A 21,117-nucleotide genomic window follows, 5' to 3' on the forward strand; every position below is an offset into this window, starting at 1 on the left:
TCTTGGTTTTCATGTGAAGTATGACCCTGATGGTAAGTGCGTCATGGACAAAAGTAAAACAGTATGTTGGATGTGCCACGCAATGCTCAATTGGTGGGAACTACTGCATTAGCGCAGTGAGCTTGTTAACGTGTTGACGCCGTCCAGCACCACGCACGGGGCGATCTGCGGTAACTTTGCCGCGTTATGGCGTTAACGTCATTTCAGATTAACGCTGACAGCACTAGTGGGAACACAATGAATATGACAGCACATTTACGCCGACATCATCCTAGTGCAAAGACAAGTGGGAGCAGACAAAAACAACAAGCACGCATGCTACAAACTTTACCCGAGCCGTTAGCACATGATTCTCCTTATGGGGACCTGATATGTTTAATATGCTGCTGAGAATATAGCCCAGAAGAAGCGTATAGTATAGCTTTTATTTTGGAAAGAGCCATTTCTCTGTAATAAACTCTCTTTTCCAAAGATGAGGGATTTCTCGATCAGATTTATTTATTTTTTATTATTTCGTTGTTTCAGCAACATTAAATTTAAAAACTGTTCTTTTGAGTTAAAATATATATTTATAATTTTAATAAATGACAAATTAAAAAAAGCATGAACATTTTTTTGCATAGAAAAAAATATCGAACCGTGACACCAAAGTATCGAACCGAACCGTGAATTTTGTGTATCGTTGCACCCCTAATAGATAGATAGATAGATAGATACTGGGGTGGCACACTAAAAACAGAATTTCCAGTTTTATTATGCTGTTGTTAAATATGTGTTACTTGAAAAATGGCAAAAAAGAAAATTATTATATCCCTAGTTAATTTCCTGCTATTAAGGTTGATATTACTGAAAATAGGTACATATGAAAACCAAATAAAATATTAAAATCAATAATAATATGTTTAGTTCATGTTTCAACTCATTGTAGGGTGTCTTCCTCTGTCTTGTGCTCATGTTAATATAAAATTATTTAAAAAATGATAAAAACACCACTTGTTCTATAATAAACCCAGAAATAATAAACCCAGTAGGCATTTTCAAGAAAAGATTCATATTCCTTTCTGTCTGTCCCATCTATGCATCTTTTACCAAAAGTTTCAGAGGTACCTGCTTAGGACAACAGCTTTATGGATAATGGAAGAATCATGCACACTCACTCCTTGTGTGTGTGTGTGTGTGTGTGTGTGTGTGTGTGTGTGTGTGTGTGTGTGTAGACTTAAGGCATTCATTTGTGTGTACTGACAAATCCATGTACTCTGCCTTATGACTCTGACTTATGTATGTGCAGCAAATATGTTTTTTTCTGAAAAGGGGGTCCTGGAAAGTGGAAAACTGGCATAGAGGGAGGCTACACATAGCCAAGCCACTCATCTCTTCTGGGCATGAAGAGCCACAGTAGTACTACCAGAAGAGAAAAACAGAGGATGACATGTCTGGAGATGTGGTGTCCTGAGAAACGGGTTCACTCAGGTGTCAGCACATTGTAGCATGTTATGTAACAACATCGCAGCTTAAATTCAGTACATACAAACAACATTACTACTATTAATATACCAATGAGAAACAGCTAAATTAAAACACTGAATTTAGTGACATGTGGCATAGCCTGTTTCCGTTACGTGCATGACTTAAAATCATGTATGATATGCATTTGCCAGTGCAATCATTCATTATATAAAAAAGCACATACTAGAATTGGTAAACCTACCTGTCACGGTCTTAGTTTTGACTGGGCTGCTGGCATAGTCTGAGGCCTGATTGGAAGATTGTTTGACCAGTGGTGTGCTCCCTACTGACACCTCGTCCTCTCTCCTCTTGGCCAAAGGAACTGCACCAGGATTCTGCAAGGACATCAAAGCATGAGCACCTATACGGCCATGGACAGGAAAATGCTGCGAATGTAAAGTACAAAGTTATTCACTTCTTGAAGGGAACAATTGAGACTGAGATTTAGTCAGATCTCAAGATCTCTGTTAATCAGGAGAAACAATAAATAATGCAACTAAAGACAGAGATACAGGCAGAGAGAGAAAAAGAAAAATGCAGTGGAACACAAAACCGGACTCCAAGACCAACAAGGACTAGTGACAGCTCCCTGCTTTTTTTAAGCAGTCTCCCATGCAGGCCAAACACACACGCTCACACACTGCTGTCAGTGAGATGACTGAAAGACAGAGGAGTGGAAGGTTGTTCTGAAATAAGGAAACCCCATTAGCATCGGCCAGCAATACCAATCGGCTATGATGCAGCTGCACAAGGCCTCAGGCCAAACACGTACTGCAGCCTGTGTAAACATGCACGCACGCACGCACGCACGCACGCACGCACGCACGCACGCACGCACGCACACACACACACACACACACACAGAGCTGCTTTTCATTCCATATCTCTTCACTGTGTCTCAAAGACACCCCCCATGCACCTCCTCCACTGTTAATGCTAATCATTTCTTCAATACTCTCATTTGTCCTCTCATCAGCCTTACTTCCACTTTGGCTTTCTCTATGAAGTCAAAAGTTCTACTCGCACACCTGTCACACAAAATGAACTTCCTTCTCTCTTTGTCCATACCTCAAAATGCCCCCCTGCTAGTCCTGATTTCCTTATTTTCCAGCATTTCCTGTCATCTCGACCCAAACCAGTCAGTGTCCTTTCCACTGCCCTTCACATGCTGTTGACTGGCCTTCAGATACAGGCCTTGTCTAATCCAGCAAAGCCTTGAGAAGTGGCCTTGACAGGCAGCTGAGGTAGACATTCATACAGAAACACACACACACTGGCTGCAGCATGTCTACATAGACACACACCAGCCCATGTTGTGTATCCTTCACATTGGCTGTAGTTCAACTCATAACATGTGTTTACCCCCTTACAGTAACAACCTCTAGCACAGGGAGCCGGTGCAGTTAACTCCTGCTCTTTGTTGAATACAGACATACATCTTTCAAAAACTGCAAGGGGCATAAAACAGAGCAACTCAATGGGGGAAAAAAATAGCATAATATATTCATTGACAATATATATTTATGTGGCTTTATGGGGTGAAGCTGTGCTATATCCCAGGCAATCACACCAAGAATGTCTATAAGTGTGCATGAAATGTGTGCACAGAACATTCAATGTCCATAACCATCACTACGACCCCTGTCAAATAAACAGAGAGAGACTGGATGGAAGACAGGGAGCAGAACACATGGAAAAAGGTAGCTGGGAAAGAGAAGGCAAGTCTGAAGGAGGAAGAACTACAGACTTCAGTTCACTTCAGTCGATTAACTAAACTAAGTGTGTGAGTGCCAGCAGTTTACAAATGCACATTACAAATGCCTGTATAAAGGTGGAGCTCCTTATGAGGATGGTAGTTTACTTACTTAGGTTACAGTGACTGTAATCTGTGCAGAACTCAGATTACAATGGCACCAACTATGTATTTGTCCACCAAATGGACATAGAAATAACATTTCAAGATAAAGTAGAGCTACAAGTGGTGTTTGTAGCTGTTCACATTTTTGAGTAACAACCCCAATAATGCTCAGATTATGGCAGACAGATTCTATATCCTCTCCTGCCCAAGAATACCTCGGGATCCAACTCAAGGAGTTCCAAAACATTGCTGCTCTAATTATTTTATTATATCTTACTTAACTTTTATTTATACAGGTAGTCCAATTAAGATTCAATGTCTCATTTACAACAGAGACCTGTGTTTCCCAGCATTACTAGGCTGTGATCTTGTTGTGACTTCAGATAAGCAGCAGAAAATAGATGGCTAAACTGACATTAGGCCTGGAAGAGAAACTGACAGCCTGTCTGAGAAGAGATCAAGTACCTGTTGCTGTTGTCTGCTGCTCGCTCTGTGAGGTTGATACAAAAGCCATGTGCAGAAGATTGGGTCCACATTGATGGCTATTCCCTGGACACTGACCAGCAGGACTGCACCTGGAAAAAACACATACAGAATCAGAGTTTTAGTAATATAACACAGAAGACAAAGAAAATCAAACCAATGATAAATTGCTATGTTCCAAAAAAAATAAAATAAATGACAGCAAAGTATATCGTCTACATCTGTTTGCTTTTACAAAATGAAATTTGCTGGAGACCAGTTGTTTGACAGCACTCAAGCCATTTTTTGAAGATGTTTGACTTCAGCAATCAATATGACCTAGTCAACAGAATCCAGACTAATGTGGAGACTATGCGAACATGGACAAAGTTCTGATACTGCAAACTTCTGCAAAGTAAAAGGAATACTGATGTGCAATCAGTGTGAGATAATATAATCAGCAAGTTAAAGTGGCTTGAAGTGAATCTTCTCACATTGAGTGTCAGGTTCCTCCACTGATGTACATAATACAGTCCAAATGAACTGCTGGTGGGTATCGAGCCCGCTTGCTGGAGTGCAGCGAGGAGGACAGTTTGTTTCAATTGCGCTGTTCAAAGTGGTATCAAGCTAAGCCAAGAATAACATTTTCTTTTGATAAATTTCTATGAAACTCAAGACTTTCTCTGGGTTTTGGTTTACTCTTAAATAATAATCTTTACCAACAATAAGCGGACCCTGAGGTAATGCATTAGGATCCTATCAATAATGATTCCCATGCCGGCAGGATTAGCATAAGGTCTCTGGCGTGCCGTGAAACGTCCCAGCATGACGATGGGAGGATGTTTCAGCTCTAGAAGGACTTTCAGCAGTTTAAGAGAGCTTTGGACAAGACCCGAGTCTTCTGTTTCAGGCCCTGAGGCAAGGTTGCGTGTTTGTGAGTGTGTGTGTGTGTGTATGTTTATATTTCACCTCCAACAAAGCTTGATTACCTGCTGCTTTGCCTAACATTTTAGTGTCTCCAAAGCATGAACAAAGCTGAATTAGAACCACCCATTCCCCAGCATTTGCACACACACACACACACACACACACACACACACACACACACACACACACACACACACACACATTTTTGTTACACTAACTTTGCAGCTTGGCAGAAACAACTCCCTCTTCCATTATTCCTGTGAACAATACAAATAAAACTGTTCTAATTTGCTGCACTTTTACAACATTTAGTGATTTATAGCCTGTGAACTTGTGTATGTGTGCGTGTGTTTGCAGTGCAAAGTAAAAGTGCATGAGAGCAATGTGAAATGTCTTTGTGTTCATACTGTCAAATATGTGGCCGTGTGTGTATGCAAGGTGTGAAAGCTTTAAAACGTACATCCACAATATAGTATTTTATAGTGTATGCACAAGTCAATACTAGGCTTTGTGCGTATAATTATTATTCACTGGGTGCAATTTTATTCCTCAACCATGATTTATTACTAGTATACAATCCTTTCTGGGCAAAGGGGAAACATTCTCCTTGGATAAAGTCAAACTGACTCAGAGTTCTTCCTCTATTGCTTCATCTATGCATCCATCTTCCATCAACTCCATCCCAGTGTTTTCACTGTTTCCTCACCCACCTCTCTCCCCCTCCTGATGAGGAATCATAACCTCAGTCCTGTGGCTTGAACTTCTATACCACACTGTGGCTTCTTAATAGGCTCTGGCTGTGGCTGTAGTTCTGGGGCCCAACTTCAAGTGGTTTTGCTGCAGCTCAGAACAGCATGAGCTGTATAGGACCCAGAAGGCTGGGAGCGAAATGAATAGTGAAGATGTACTTAAGACCCTAAATCATGGTCTATAAGATGGACTAGCACATTTAGCTGAAATCATTCATGACTGCATACGTCATCTAACACAGCAGATTAATTATGTTTGTAACATTAAAAGGATAAATTAAAAAAAATACTGCACCCATAGATTCATTTTAAAGCGATCACTTGACACAACTGAATTTTCATAAAAATTCCTGTGAGCCAGAGGAACCAGGATTTCACCCAATGCCAGATTCAGTAGAAAAAGCAGAAATAAACACAAATAAGTTTTCATTACTTATCAGATGAACTCAGTTGTCAGCTCCAGTTTTCCAGTTTGGCTGCTTAAATACCTGCTGTGAATTCCACAGCGTTTTCAGTGTTACGTCACCAGCTGTAATCTTACTGTGGCTGTGCGTGATGTCTACTTGGCATCTGTTCAGGACAGCCATGACCATGTCCATACATCACAGCACCACTCAAAAACCTCTCTTTTTAAGACTAACAGAGCAAACAATACTCCCCCCCCCACCTGCTAGTTTGATGGTGACACAGAAGTAAAATATGTGTTGACCTTGCTGCTGAGGCTTTGAAGACCAAGGCTTTACAATACACACGGTGTTCTTGTTTCATCATTGTGTTGACATAACTACCAGAGAGTGGCACCTTCTTTGAAGCATGCAGGACCATGAAACGGCCCGGGGTGCTTAGAGGGTGACCTCGGCAGCAGGCTAACTGTTGTTTTTCTCCACTCTAACAGGGTGGCATAAGGGTAATTACAAAAAGTGATGACAATGATTACAAAGGTGTTTTTCTTACTTCCCAAATGAATCTTCAAGAAAACACCTCAAAACTCCTCAGTGGCCTAGATTCTGAAAATACATACAACCGCAAAATGTACACGCAGACGTCTGTGAAGACACACTTACCTTGACTAAACCACAGTGGGCCTATTAATGTCAAAAGTGTTTTTTTTCTTCAGTGGCTTAAGACCAGTTGAGTTAAAAGTCAGCATAAGGCTGTTGGTGTTGTCTTACTGCTGCCTAGCATCAGGCCTCACACAGCCTGAAGCTACATTTAAGTAGCCCTGACTGAGAGAAGGCCTTTAATGTTTAAGCCCCATCTATGTTCTTGTCAGTCTGTATTTATGGATCTAAAATCCCACTAAACCTTCAGCCACGCATTTTTACATCTTCATAGTTTTTTTTTTTTTTAATCAGTCCACATAGTTTATACATTGACTTCTCTGAATATAAAATCTGCTTTTGTTCAGTCACTGCAACCATGAAATTTAATCAACAGGGAGTGGTTAGGTCAGTGCAAGTTCAAAACCAAGTCCCACAATGGAGACCAAAGCCCTGATTGGGGGTTGCAGAGGGCACAGCCTCTCAACTACAGGGCAATGACCCCCAACATCAGAGTAACAGACAGGCAAGGTGGGAGGTGCTCTCCAATCACCCCCCCCCAGGTAGACAGTGGGGGGAGGATTCATGTCTCAGCCAGCTAATCGCCCCCTCAGAATCACTTCATTGTTGGACGGGAGGCAGTGCAGGGACCCTGCGTCCAGCTTCTCCAACAGAAAATAAATAAATATAGCCCAGCCCGCATCAGCCAGATGACTTCTGACAGGTTTGGTTAATTTCGAAGCCAAGTAGCAAAACAAAACATTACGCCAGCGTGCGGGGCCTACACTGCCTTTAATTGCTTTTCCGATGAGCTCATGACTCGAAGGTGTCCTGGAGTGAGCCGTGCAGTCCGACAGGTGTTCTACTGGTGTGTGTGTCAGAGAGAGAGAAAAAGAGAGTTGGAGCTGCTGACACCAATGAAAAGGGACTCAGCTGTGTGTGGGTGGGTGCAAGGAACACTGTTTGCAACATGTGATTGTGTGTCTCCTTATGAACACAAGTGTTTCTGTTTGGATCCATTTCAAACGAGCTGTCCAACAGTGAACATCCCCTGTAACCACACACTATTTAGCTCTCTCACACACACTGACTTTTCTGCAGTTCCCCTGCTGAGCTCCGACCCAGCAGCCCAGGGCAATGCCGCCACAGGAGCCCAGGGGCTCAGGAAGGACACAGGCAAGTTTGACTGGAAACAGACCCTGCTCTACGGAAAGCCTGCTCTCACTCTGCGCCAATTCAGCCCAGGACTGGAAGGTGGTATATACAGTATGTGCGTGTGCGTGCGTGCTTTTAATAGAATATATAAGGCTACAACCCTAAGTGGCCCAATTGCAGTAGCTTGTGGCTGACAGGCTAGACCCACCTCGTAAAGGTTGACTATAGCTGTGGGTACAGTAACGGTAATAGGGAGGAAGAAACTTGTAAAGTGACTAAGCCAGCAAGAAAATCAGGAGAAGTCAGAAAGAAAAAGGTGAACAGAGGCAGAAATAAGTCTTAAAAATGAACTAAAAGAAAGACGCACATTCAAAGGAATCAAAAGACAGAAAAAGGGAGACTGAATAGATACTGAGATGCAGAACATCAGCAGAATAATGAAAACATGTAGGTGATAAAAGAGTAAAATGTAAAGAAGCTAGTTTCCTAATCTTTATGATAAGTGAGTGTCTCAGTGAGAGTCGGTCAGTGTGCCTACTCGTTATTCAGTATGATTTATGGAATCACTGAAGTGCGTCTCCATACAAGCAAAGTTCTGTAAGCTGGATGTAAGATATACATATAAGTCAGGATAAGAAGTAAAAAGTTTATGTACAAAACTACTGATTCGCTATAGAATTGAAAACTCTAATATGCAGACATTTATAAAATGCATATGTGTGTCTCTACATTAGGACACTGTGTCTCTCAACAAGTACGTGAATAATCATGCAGTCATGTAGTGAGTACAGGGCTCATTCAGAGAGAGAGGTCAATCCCCGTTCCCACCAGAGGCTCCTTCTATCCCATCCACTGTGTTTTGGTGAGTCATTGTTTTTAGTTATAAACCCAACATTTCTCAGGCCAGCTGGTTTGTTCCAGAAAACGGAGCATGCTGTAGCTCTGTTGTCAGGACACTTCTGGGTGGTGCCTCAGTCAACAGTAGCACACTGTCCCTGTGCATGCATGTGTATGCTTCAGTGTTAATATGCATACATTTTATTTGCATCTAGACACAAAAGAGTAATTTCTAATTGTTCTTCAGAGTCAGGAGGATCTGAAGCAAATAAAGGTGCATTTCAACAAGTGAACGCAAGTGCATGTAAACTGTGATCAAGGCCACCACTCGTTTTTATCTACAATTTAGAAAGATCTTCTGTTGGGTGCCTTAAATATAAAACAGACCACACAGTAAACAGCTGACATTTGCACATCTATAGGGCATGTTGTAGATCAGCATGATATGGTGTAGAGGTCAGATGAGGGGGTTGAAGCAAGAGAAAAACAGCAGCTCTGTAAAGCTCCAGATGTTGATAAGAAGCTCTATAGTCATACATTTCCCACTTCTACTCGACTCCTAGCCTTCATAAATCCACTTCAATGTGTTGAAAAGACAACCAGACACAGCACAATTGGTGCCTATATCACTAGTGAAACCTAACCAGCCCTGATTTGGAGTATTCCAGCTGTTGTCTCTTTTCCTGGTCTCTCTCACCAATAGAAAATGCTTATAGTCACGACCAAATGTGACCTGGCCCTTGTCAGCAAGATAGCTAGCTTTCTTAATGAGAGACAAAACAGACTTGGTCCTGATTGCATTAATGTATCATTACCATATCCATCATGGACATACAGTGCACTGTGTGAACTCTAAATGAGCCCCAGTATAATGTAAGGGGAACAGGAGAGACACTTCTGAGCTCATTAAAATAAACAGACTTCTGCTTCTGCTGCTGCTTTCCCACAGAAAGCCTGAGTTTTGCATACTTACCTTGAAAAGTCCTTATCACTGCTATCATTTAGTTGGCTCATGGGCTTTCTCTGCAGTTCAAGCCGAGTTCTTTCAGTTTGTCATGAGGAAAGGGGGAGTAAAGCATGTTAATGTCTGCCATTAGGTGGGGTTGCTTCCAACTATTTTATATGAATTACACTAACAAATTGAAAAGGCTATTTGCAAATGGCAAAATGTTAAGTTTACGTGAAATTGCAATTATGTTATACTCTCGAGGCTAATAATGTCCATAAAAAGGAAGCATATTGCCAAGTAATGATGTAGGCCAGTCTTCATACAAATAGTAACAACCCGGGGAAAAAAAAATTGGAAACAGCCTCCATGTCAAAAACACAGCAACTCTTAATGATGCTCACAAATCAAAGTAAGCGTGAAGCTGAAAGCAATATGTAACACAGAGCAGAAGAACTAAATAGCTTGTATATGTACAACAAACAGCAACAACAAGAAAGTCATTTCCCAAGGAATGTGCAGGTCACCTTCAGTCCACCATCTATCCTATGGGTGTGGGTGTGTGCGTGTATGTATCAGTTATCTGGCAGTGGGATGGCCTTTTTGTCTCTCTGTACAGAAACTGACCCGCTTTATAATCCAACTATGTTTTGGATTTGGAACAAACATCCAGATGACAAACACTCAGCCCCATCTTCTCCAGTTATTCCCCTTCAGCTCACTTCACAGCTCTCAGCCTTCTAAAGAGCATGCAGAAAATAAGGGACAAAATGTTGCCTTTACTACTTTCAAGCCTTTCCAACTCTCTGCAGCTTAGTTTCCCCCAGTCTCTCAGCTTGGCCTCTTGTCAGTTCAGTAGACTAAGTAATGATCTCAGTGACAGATCAAAGTCTTCTGCCTAAGATCTGCGTCGCTTGGGAAGCTGGGAATGCTGCTTTTCAGAAACTGAGATTAGGACAGTAATATGTAGACGATCTTCTGTATCTGTCTGTATGTTGGTATGGCTGTCATCCACTCAGCTAGTCTGAATATTTCTGTCAAGCAATTTGTCTATTTACTCCATGAATGAAGTTTAGTGCCTTTGAAATACTCTTTCATTTTGGCAGCACTTGAGGTGATAAGAGTCACTGATGAGACATTTTTACATTACACTCCTTAGAGAATAATAAGAGAACGCAGCAAGCATTAAAAAGTGTTTTCCATGGATGCTCAGTTGGTTGCTGCTCATGTTGCTACTGTATTCCAAAGAAATCTGTACAGCTGCTGCCAGAAATTGTTGGGGGGTTGGAGGATTTCTTCCTGGTAAATTGTACAAAATACAACGTAAAATCCTTTAGCACACAGAGAGAAAACTGGGATTTTCTTTAGTGGAGACAAATAAGTTCACTCAAGTCAATTATATGACTATTAATTTACTAAACATGTGTTTTTACAGAGAACAAACCAGCATGTTTGCCAGTGGATCGGGGCTTTACAACAAGCAGTTAAAGTTAGTCTCAGTTCTTTTTCACAGCTGCCAAGCAATCAGTGTAACACTTTGTGTTAAAATTATGAAATTGATAATTTATCACTTATTCTGAATACAGTCTTTACATGAAAATATGTGCTTTTAACTTATCATCATTCACTTTTATCTACTTGGAATCAGTGACATAAAAGATGTATACTCAAGTGTGTTTTGCTCTGTTCTTAACCCCAGTGCTTCCCATTAGTCCAATCTTATACTTTCACTCCACACCTACAGCTGAATGATGAATACAAAAGCTGGATAGAGGAATATAAAGAGAAACACGGGGATTGGAGAGTTGTTTATACAGAACAGTTAATATCTCTTAACCCCTTCTTCACTCTCTCTTTCATTAGTTTCATCTTCTGCTCCTCTTAGTTCCCCATCTGACTATCCACCCCATCCTCTTCTTGCTTGCCACAGTAGATTGAAGATTACTACTCTTAAAGACATAGTCTTAAGTGGTTGCACATTTGAACCATTTAGCAATTTGGTCTAATGGTTTCAGGATGAGCTATTTTTGCTGCTATGCAGGGTTGAATGGATAGGGGGATGAATGGGTGTACAGTATATTGAAATGCTAGTTCTGATTGGCTGCATTTCCTTATCCAGGAGGGGGTCACTGCAGTGTCAACGCTATGAGGGATGAGCTCAAGCAGAGATAGGATGATTGCAACTGAACAATTAGAAGCTAGCAGATGTTGAAAAATACTCCAAGACACGACATTAAAGTGAAGAAAAATTATATACCGCTGTTTTAGACACATGATGATGTTTTCGAACAGTAAGCTTGTGGCTAATGTGGTATACTGGGAATCTTTTTGGTTGATTATGACAGACATACTGACTAATATTCTCTCACTGGCATATAAGGTAAACCCCAAACCTTCACCCTTGCATGAAAAGACATCTAGATGACAGTAAAGACATGTAGTTTTGAGTGCGTGTTTCCTGGAGCATCAGAGAAATCACCTTTGGTCTGTTATTAGCCACTGCTGAATGAAGCCATGATTTGAATACTCAGCACCAACAGGAAAGTAAAGGCCAAGTGTGCGTTTTGTTGTTGGAGGATGTCACTCCTGTCTGCACACACACACACTGATGAAAAAGAAGAAGTGTTTATACCCACCAGAGCCCTATTACATACAGTCAGACATCACACATGCAGACAAGACATGTACTTTTGCACACACGCATAAATAAAGGATGCTTAAGCCACCTGCGACACAGGACTTCCAAACTACAATCAGCTGCCCTACATTAACAAACCATGGCACAAAAGCAGCGATGAATCAGCTACTCTAAACACATTTGAAATGCTCTTCAGATCAGCTTCTTGCAGACCAGTGGGAAAATAGGGAGGGGAGAAAGATGGGGGGGGGGGGGATAGCAATGAAGAAGATGAGGGTGAGAAAAAGGGACAAAGAAAGGAGATGGTGGGAGTGAAAGGACAAAGGGAGGGAACTCAGATGAGATAACTGAGACAAGTCTTTAAAGGTAAAAAAAAAAAAAAAGTAGCAGCAGCAATTGCAAAATAGGCTGCTTTTATCCTTCAGCCTCAAAGCTGCAAAGGACACAGACACCTTCTTAGTTGAAAGGACACATACTCAATTTGACTAAGATCCTGGTTTATGTCTATGAACACATAACCATGCTATGGTGACAACTCATAGCATGGAGTTATCCTCCTTTTGTCTTATTTCACTGTGTGCATAGATTCAACAAGGTGCTGGAAATATTCCTCAGAGATTTTGGTCCATATTAATATGATAGCGTCACACAGTTGCTGCAGATTTGGCACCTGCACATCCGTGATTCAAATCTCCCCGTTCTACCCAAAGATTCTTTGCTGGTTTGCGACCTGATGATTTTTGGATCATTTAAGTATTGTGAAATGATTTGTTATCTTGCAGGAAGCAACCATGAAAAGATGAGGACACTGTGGTCAGGAAGGCATGGACATGGTGAGCAAGAGTACTCAGGTGGGAATGGGGCGCTTAAACAATGCTCACTTGGTACTAATAAAGGGCCCAAAGTGTCCAAAGAAAATATCCCTCAACCCATCACACCAGCAGCAGCAGCAGCCTGAACTGTTGATAAAAGGCAGGATGACTCCATGTTTTCACACTGTTTATGCCAAACTCTGATCCTACCATCTGGATGTTGCAGGAGAAATCCAGACTCCTCAAACAGGCAATATTGTTTTATCAAATCTTCAAATTTTTCAATTTGTTGAGCATGTGGAAAATATAATTTATAATGTTATCTTCTGCTGCTCTAGGTTTGATATGTTGTGCATTCAGCGATGCTCTTCTGCATACCTCATGCAGTAGAACATAAGGCCATTTGAGTTTTTATCAGCACAAACCATTTTCATCCAAAGAACTGATGTTCACTGCATAGTTTCTCTTTTTTAGACCCCTCCCTAGAGACAACTGCATGAGAAAATTCCAGTTTCAGACGTTTCTGAAATACTCAGACCATTTATTATAACATTAATGTTAAAATAACTGTGATAATACAACAAGAAAACTACCTCTAAGCCATAGCTGTTCAGTATTACATGCTATGATAGCATTAGCTAAAGCAAACTTAATATAGACCAAGATTTGGATTATTTGGATAGAATCCACACCACACATTTACTGCTCACACCAAGATTGCCAAGAAAATAGGTTGTGATATATTTTCTTGTGATACCATGTTATTGCGCAATTCACACCTTCATAAATCTTGTGGCCTTACATCAACCTGCTCTTTTCCAGATACAGTTGCAAGCCTGATAAGCTAACGAAAACAACTTTACCCCCAACTTCAACATGCCAGTGTACCCAGGGCCTGCATTTATAATAAAACGTATCATTTATATATAAATTGTTTGTATTCACACAGTCTCCTAAATCAGACATGTTCACTTGTATAATTTATGCGAACTGACCAGGACTCACTTAGCTTTTTTTAAACTTCTGTGCTGTTAGTTTAGTAGACATCCAGGGGGAGGGGGTCATACCTGAGGGAGTAACAATTTTACATTTCAAGTTCAGAGTTCAAGATGTCTACTATTATTAGAAACCCTATGAATATGGTGGCTCAACTTTTGATTATGAGCCAGAGGAGGTTGATGGGAGCTAATGTCTAGTGGCTATTAGTGTCGGGAACGAGTCCTTTCATCTGCAGGTCTTGTATATGCTGTGAAGGGAAGAGAGCAGTGCCGGGGCTGGCTGTGTTTACTGCCTGTTTATCTAATGGGCATGTGGGGGGCTGGAAGGCCATGAGAGGTCAAACCACACACAGCGAGAGGAGCCTGGGACCCCCAGAGGACCACTCAAAGTGATGAGATTATACAACTACTGCTTGGTCTATGACTACTGCTGCACACACACATTTGTAGTAACAGTCTGGCTGACACACGCACACTTGACTCAGAGTGATGATAGTTTATTACTACTGTGTTGAGACTAAGAGCCCCAGGGGCAGGAAGATGAGTTGAGGGTTCCTGTGGACCTAAAGGCCCCCAAGGCAAAGTGAGGAAAGCACTGCTCTGAGGGGGCCAAGTATGTATACAATATTTTTGCTTTATATCACACACACATTATAGTGCACTGAAACACATGCATAACTTACAGCGAATATTCACATACCAGCTGTGCAGGACCAGATGCATTATTTAATCATATGAAAACCACAAATTCAAACACACAGGGGAAAAAATAATGTGTTTACTGTGTAAAATTCAGAAAGCAGTAACCTTAATCACCAGCATCAGACTACAAATTTAACGCTGCACAGTAAGTAAATATATGAGGGAAGTTTCTTCCATAGCAGCTTGTTATACTACTGCCACCTGCGTGATCTCAATCTTTAGTACCGGCACTTGTACAGAGGACTGCTTTGTCCTTACAAAGGGAAAAAGAGAGTTGGGGATAGTTAGAAAGTCGCTAGCAACCAGCAAATCAAAGGCAAGCAGTCTGGTTTGTTTTCTCACGGTACAGGGGCTGAGTGGAAAAAAAATTACAAAAAAAACCGGCTAGATAAAATAAACCTTTAATTTGACTGAAATTGGAGGCAACAAGCACTGCTGTAAAAAAAGGCTGTGAAGTGTGATTTCTTGCGGTTTGGGTTAATCCTGATTGAGGAGCCCCTGAGTTGAAATGTCAGCAATATGAGACTAAAACAAAAATAATTACATCCAAGGTTAATGAACACAACTGCCTGAGGCAGTAGAACGAAATGAGAGGGGGCAGTGAGAGAGAAAAAGAGAAGGTTTACGAGAAGAAGAAAAAAAGATTGAGAGTACGCTAAAGAAGAAGTTTAAATTTGCTCTCATTTCTCAAAGAGAAAGGGTCAAAAACATCTTGTAGAACAATAAATTGCAAATGATCGACCTGGTATTGTGATACAGGACCATCCATCCCAGACTGTACTCTGCCCAGGGTGCCGTTACCTGTCGAGGTTAACGAATTGTATGGCTAAAAGGCGAACCATAAAGTTTGGCAACGGCATACCTTCCTTTTAATCTACTGTCATGCTGTGCAAGGTCATACCATCTCTCTTTCATCCTGCTTTCATCTTTACTGTTATGTCTACACATTCTATCTAAGCTGTGTGGGGAGCTGCCCATTACAATAACAGTGGTCAATGGTGCTAGAAGGCACCTGCACCTTGTACTGCTAAACCTTGTCTATGTGCATACTCTGTATGTGAACGTGAAATAGGAAATTAGTGTTGGATGGTGGGCATGCAAGTGTACATTTTTGGTATCTCAACAGTATGTAACATTCATTCATATTCATTTATTGTCATAAGCAAGTATTGTTTACACACACACGGCCAGCAGAGTGTGTGTGCACCTTAGGACACTCACTCACTCGCCCTTTTTGTCTCACCCTGGACAGCTGGCTGCCCAGTGCACAGCTGCTGGAGGGGATGAGTCCAGGCAGAGAGCCTCAGAGGAAAAAAACACAATCCACATCAAAGGAGTTCCACTGGTTGAACATGATTATCAACCTTTATCCCCTGAGTCTACAAGTCCTCCCTCAACTCCAAGCATCACTCACATAGGATGGGAAGTGAGGGGAGATTTGCTAAATACAAGCTGACCACAAACTGATATTACTCATGTCTTCCTTTACTCTTCTGACTACTTCTCTTTGTTCTGCACTTCTTTAAAGACTTTTACTATAAACAGGAAAACACAGACAGATAGCAGGAGCCTCACAACAATCTCATCCTATTTATACTATCTATGCATTAATGGCAAGTTCATGCTATACTTTTAATGACTTGAAGTATTATTTTGGTGAGGCTTAGATGATGTACAACGGCCACAGACAAATTACAGCATCCAATCTTTTTGCCATGGGGAATACACAACATACACTGAGTTTCCAGCTGACCGCTGAGAGAAGTCAGCAGTTAATGTCAATTTCGAGATTCCATATTTTGATCAAATTAAAATCAGCTTAGGTTGCAAATTATTCAAATTCAGTTTTTGGACCATTGGTGTAAAGAAAATTCTTCCAAAAACGAGTCAAGATGCAGATGAATATGATGATGACTCTGAGATAAATGTCAGATTTACTATTACAATATAATCTGTGGGTGTAGTACCTATAGTTTTAAAAGGGTCTAGCAGTGGGAGCAAGTCATTAGTTTCATGTTTCCACTTCTTTGCTTCTTTTTGTTTTTTGCTGCATAAAGACTTTAGTATGGAAAATGTGTGAAAGAGGGTACTAGGATTTTACTCGTCAGCATCATGGAAATGTTGTGGATGCTGATGTCACACAAGAGAAGAGATGGTTCAAAAAACTGACACAGGTCAGCTACTTCTCAATTAAATTAAATTAGATTCACCTTCATTTATATAGTGCCAAATTACAACAACAATCAAGTCAAGGTGCTTTAGATTGTAAGGTAAAGACCCTATAATAACACAAAAATCTGCTTATATTGCAATAATGCTAAAACAATGCCAAATGCAGCCTTCACTTTTGCTAATTGCGATATAAAGCAGAAAAAAATAATTGCGGTGATGTTTTACTGCCAGTAATCATACATTCACCTGCAGGCAGGCTCTATAACCTCAGGTAGCTGATGAGTTATTGTGAAACAGTAATTATGAAAGACCATTCTGATTTCCAGGAAGTACTCTAACCCTCTTTCCACTTCATGTATTTGCAGGTGGTCTCAATGCCAGAATAACTTTTCTTTCTTTTTTTTGCAGTGTGTCATTTTGGAATGACTTTGATTCATTTTGTTTTCTTTAAAACAAGTAACTGTGTTATAAATTAAGAGCATTATGTTACATTAAACAGTCTTTGCAATCCTGTTCTCATTCGCTGGCAACTTATCTACCTAACCCTCCCCAGAAGCGAGGGGAAACATTATCTGAGTGTTAAGACTGTCTTACTTTCACTGTAAGAAGACGGGCTAATATGAATCTGGTGATGATGTGCTTTTGGGAATCCCACCCCTGAGCTGGGTGCAGCTAGTCAACTCTTTGAGCTCCAGAGGAGCGGAGTAATAAAGACCAGACAACAGGCTCAAATGAACTGATCTCTCTTTCAAAGCCCAAGGGATGGTCAACAAGGGTCCTCAGTGCATTACCTAACTTTAAAAGATTCTGTTCAACTTGTGTTTTGGTTGCTGTGAGGTCAGGACGCTGAAACAATGTTAGATCAAACAGAAGATACTGTTGCAAAATAGGAGCTTTGCTGAAGCAAAGCATGCGAGACATGAACCTTACCCTCATGATGTCACATACCTGGCTCAAGCTCCGAGTCAGGAACAATGAGGAACACAAACTATAATCATAATTTACACAAGCATTGCAAAATGCATAACATTTTTTTCAGACAGGGCTTTAGAGTTAATATAAAAGCCATATTTACCTAGTATGTCCTAAAATAGTGGATTTGATTTATGGTTTCATTTTGTGGAGCTTCTTTCTCAGCTTTAAACTCATTTTTCGAAATATCATTCCAGATTACTCGAGTAACTACATGTAGTCAGTAGTATTACATGTAGTTTTAAATGCTGTATCCTTTATCAGGAACATGCTTGGCAGTTACTGAACACATCTACTTTATGTATCTTGTTGGAGGGGTAAAATATCACTTACACTACACCAGACATTAGGTATCACCACACATGGACACGCACACTCCAGAATGTAGTGGAATAAAAAAATATGCAGTCAATGCTGTGGATAATGGACCTGACGTCAGGCAGCCCTATAAACCCAGCTCAGGTGCAGGTTTATTTTTCTTGGACTTATCAGACAAGTCATGAAATAAGAATCTCACTGACAGACTCACAGCTAAACAATAAATCGCTACTCTCACTTTCAAAAACGTTAACTAGAATTGCTATTTAAATAAACCCTGGCATCTCCTCAGGCACGCAGGCTATCGTGCCATGTGACAGATCTCTCTGCCTCACACTACGGACCATACCAGTGTATGTGAGGGCCAGCGCATTGTTGGTCTTCTGCTGGGGTACAGAACATCTGGACAGGGCACGAGTGGTGCTCATTCACTGTGAATAAAAAACCTTTTCTTAAACACATTTAAATGTTTACTCATTCGCTGCTGAGTCATAACCAACGGGCATTATGAGGCTAAGAGTCGGCATTACAGAACTGATTACTTATGTGCCTTTGGGTATAATGAGCTAAACATTTTCAAAAATGCTTCATTACATTATATTACACAGCTGCATACACCCAGTTATAATGTGAGGTCTGGCAATGGCGTGTTCTTGGTAGACAGACTTATATACTGTGTATGCCTTAAAGTTCCATGGATGCCCACAGATTAAAAAGCAAAAGCTTATATAAATGCTGATAAATAAAGATAAATGCTGGTACAGATGTACATTTTTAAATGTGAAAAGATCACACACATAGCTAACTTTGATCACATCTCCAGATAAACTTTTCATGTTTAGGGTTTTCAGATGCAAAGCCTGCCCTCACCTCTGTCCAGCCCTCTTAGGTTTCTTCTCATTGCAACCCATCATAAAGTTAGGGAGTGTGGACATAATCTGTGAAACTGCTGGCTCACCCCAATATGACCTGCTTCAAATACTTTAGTTCATCTGATTACATCTATTGCTGTCAACCACAAAGGAGCTGTGACAGGGGCACGCACATAACACATTATGTATCTTGCAAGGTAATGTGCAACTGTGGTAAAAGGGTACCGAACAACAAACAATTCTCAAATTGCCAGTCAACCTTTACTTCATGCCATTCATTCAAAAGACAAGCAAAGTAAACAACACTTCTCTGCTGGGTGGCTCTCCTCCTCTACACCACAAAATACAAAGTCCACTGAGAACTTGCACTTACAGCCACCACACCTTTGTGCTGAGCTGAACCAGATGATGTAGCCTGGACACCAATAGGGCAGTCTCAGTCATTCTAGATTCATTTCTTGTCTTGCCTAACCTGCAAGTCTTGAGGATTCTTTGGGAAGTGTTGGGGTAAAACTGCTTTCACACCGGGTCCAGTGTGCGGTCCAGTCGCCACTTGGTTTAGCATATCGTACAGGGAAGCAACAGAGGACAAAGCAAAAAGGGAACTTAAAAACCTTTAGTGAGATTTTAGAGAAACTCCAAAGCTTTAAAAAGATTCATAGAGACATAGAAACATATGACAATTTTAAGCAAAGTTATATTGCTCACCTACAACGAGTTGAACAACGTGAATGAAGCAGGTTAATTGCAAGAGCCTGATAAAAACTCAAACTTGCTCTATGATTCAGTGAATTTATACAGTTCATACACTCAATAACTTTTGAACTTGGATGTCATTATACAAGAGAACTCCTAAGCTGTGCTGCACGTTTCTTGCTACAACAACATATTGAAAATATTATGTGACAATGAGTGCGAGGACTCCTTAAGAAAAAAGTCCATTTACTCTGTTCAATCAAAAACCTTAGGACAAAAGCTGAATTTAACATCTTGTTTCTAATGATATAAAAGACTAATATAAATTACAGTTGGGCAAAAAAGAAAGTTGTTGTTTTGTTTTTTTAAATTTACATTAAAAAGTTAACTAACATTTAAATGACGTTTAGCCTGAGAAGCAGTTTGGAGTTCAAAAAGTTCAATTTCTGTACCAGACTTTCAAGTCATGTCTGGTTCAGATTTCATAAAATACTACAGTAATATCACTTTGAACTCTAGCCAGTGATCTCAAGTAGTGATAATTTCACTGAGGAATATTTATGATTGTTAAAAAAAAAACATGGCTTTGTAAATAAAACAAGACCAAACTTATGAAAGAGATGCTCGAAGCTATTAAATTAACTTAATGTGGACACTGTTTCAAAATTTATTGTGAAAGAACAAGTAACCTTACAGCAAAAATAATTTTATGAAATAAAAGTTGTACAAACGCCTCAGTTGACAAGAAACAAAAACTGTTATATTTATTCAAAAGTCAAAGATCCTAGCGAGAACTGTTGACAACACCTGCAACATTGGCTAATGTACTTTTTGCTAAAATCATATTACAAACGGGTGACAGAGTAAGAAAAGGTATTAGGCCAACTAAAAGCGCCACAAACATTGTCATTATTATTTCAGACTCAATAATATTCACTCATAATTATTATTGTTCTCTCCACTTCATAAGCATATACCACTCTATCATTCTCTATTTTTTTGCCATCAGACATCTGGTCTCCCCCCCTCCCAACCCCACATCTCCACCACCACTACTGCTGAGGTTTATTTGACTAGAAAATTACCCTACTCGTGTTTAACAAATCTCCAATATTGTCATCACCAAATATTTATTTGTAGAGGAGAAGAATTCTGAATGGCTACATTCCTTCTGCTTTGTGCATTTACACATTTTTTGCATGAGCATGCAGCCAGCCACACACACACAAATATACACAGCAAACACAAGATATGTTTGAGTGCGTTTCCACGTAGCACGTTTATAAGGTGCCGTATGGTTTCAGTGAAAGTCACACATAATGTCAGACATAATCATGCAAAGGTTATCTGCATGATTGTGCCTACTACCTCTTGTTTAAACTACTGCAAAGTTAGAGGTGTGAGCCAAAGTAATACCCACAATAATATGAGGACCAAAGGTTTGCTAGCTTGCACTG

At 40.4% G+C, this 21,117-nt stretch overlaps 1 protein-coding gene across 5 annotated transcripts in view; it reads right to left on the minus strand.

Moving 5' to 3' along the window:
- The window catches only part of LOC120722020 (vacuolar protein sorting-associated protein 13B-like), a 296,860-nt gene that overhangs the window by 170,870 nt on the left and 104,873 nt on the right, over positions 1-21,117 (minus strand). For all 5 annotated transcript variants that reach the window (XR_005693317.1, XM_040012723.1, XM_040012725.1 and 2 more), the window contains 2 exons: positions 3,830-3,939; positions 1,709-1,841 (listed from right to left, as the gene is read on the minus strand). Coding sequence is in view for 4 of the 5 variants with exons in the window: in XM_040012723.1 (XP_039868657.1) it covers positions 1,709-1,841; positions 3,830-3,939 (243 nt within the window). In the remaining variant the exon portion in view is untranslated. The remainder of the gene's footprint in view (positions 1-1,708; positions 1,842-3,829; positions 3,940-21,117) is intronic.

Source organism: Simochromis diagramma, unplaced genomic scaffold (assembly GCF_900408965.1).
Source record: "Simochromis diagramma unplaced genomic scaffold, fSimDia1.1 OVJJ01000618.1, whole genome shotgun sequence".
Classification (NCBI taxonomy): Eukaryota; Metazoa; Chordata; class Actinopteri; order Cichliformes; family Cichlidae; genus Simochromis; species Simochromis diagramma.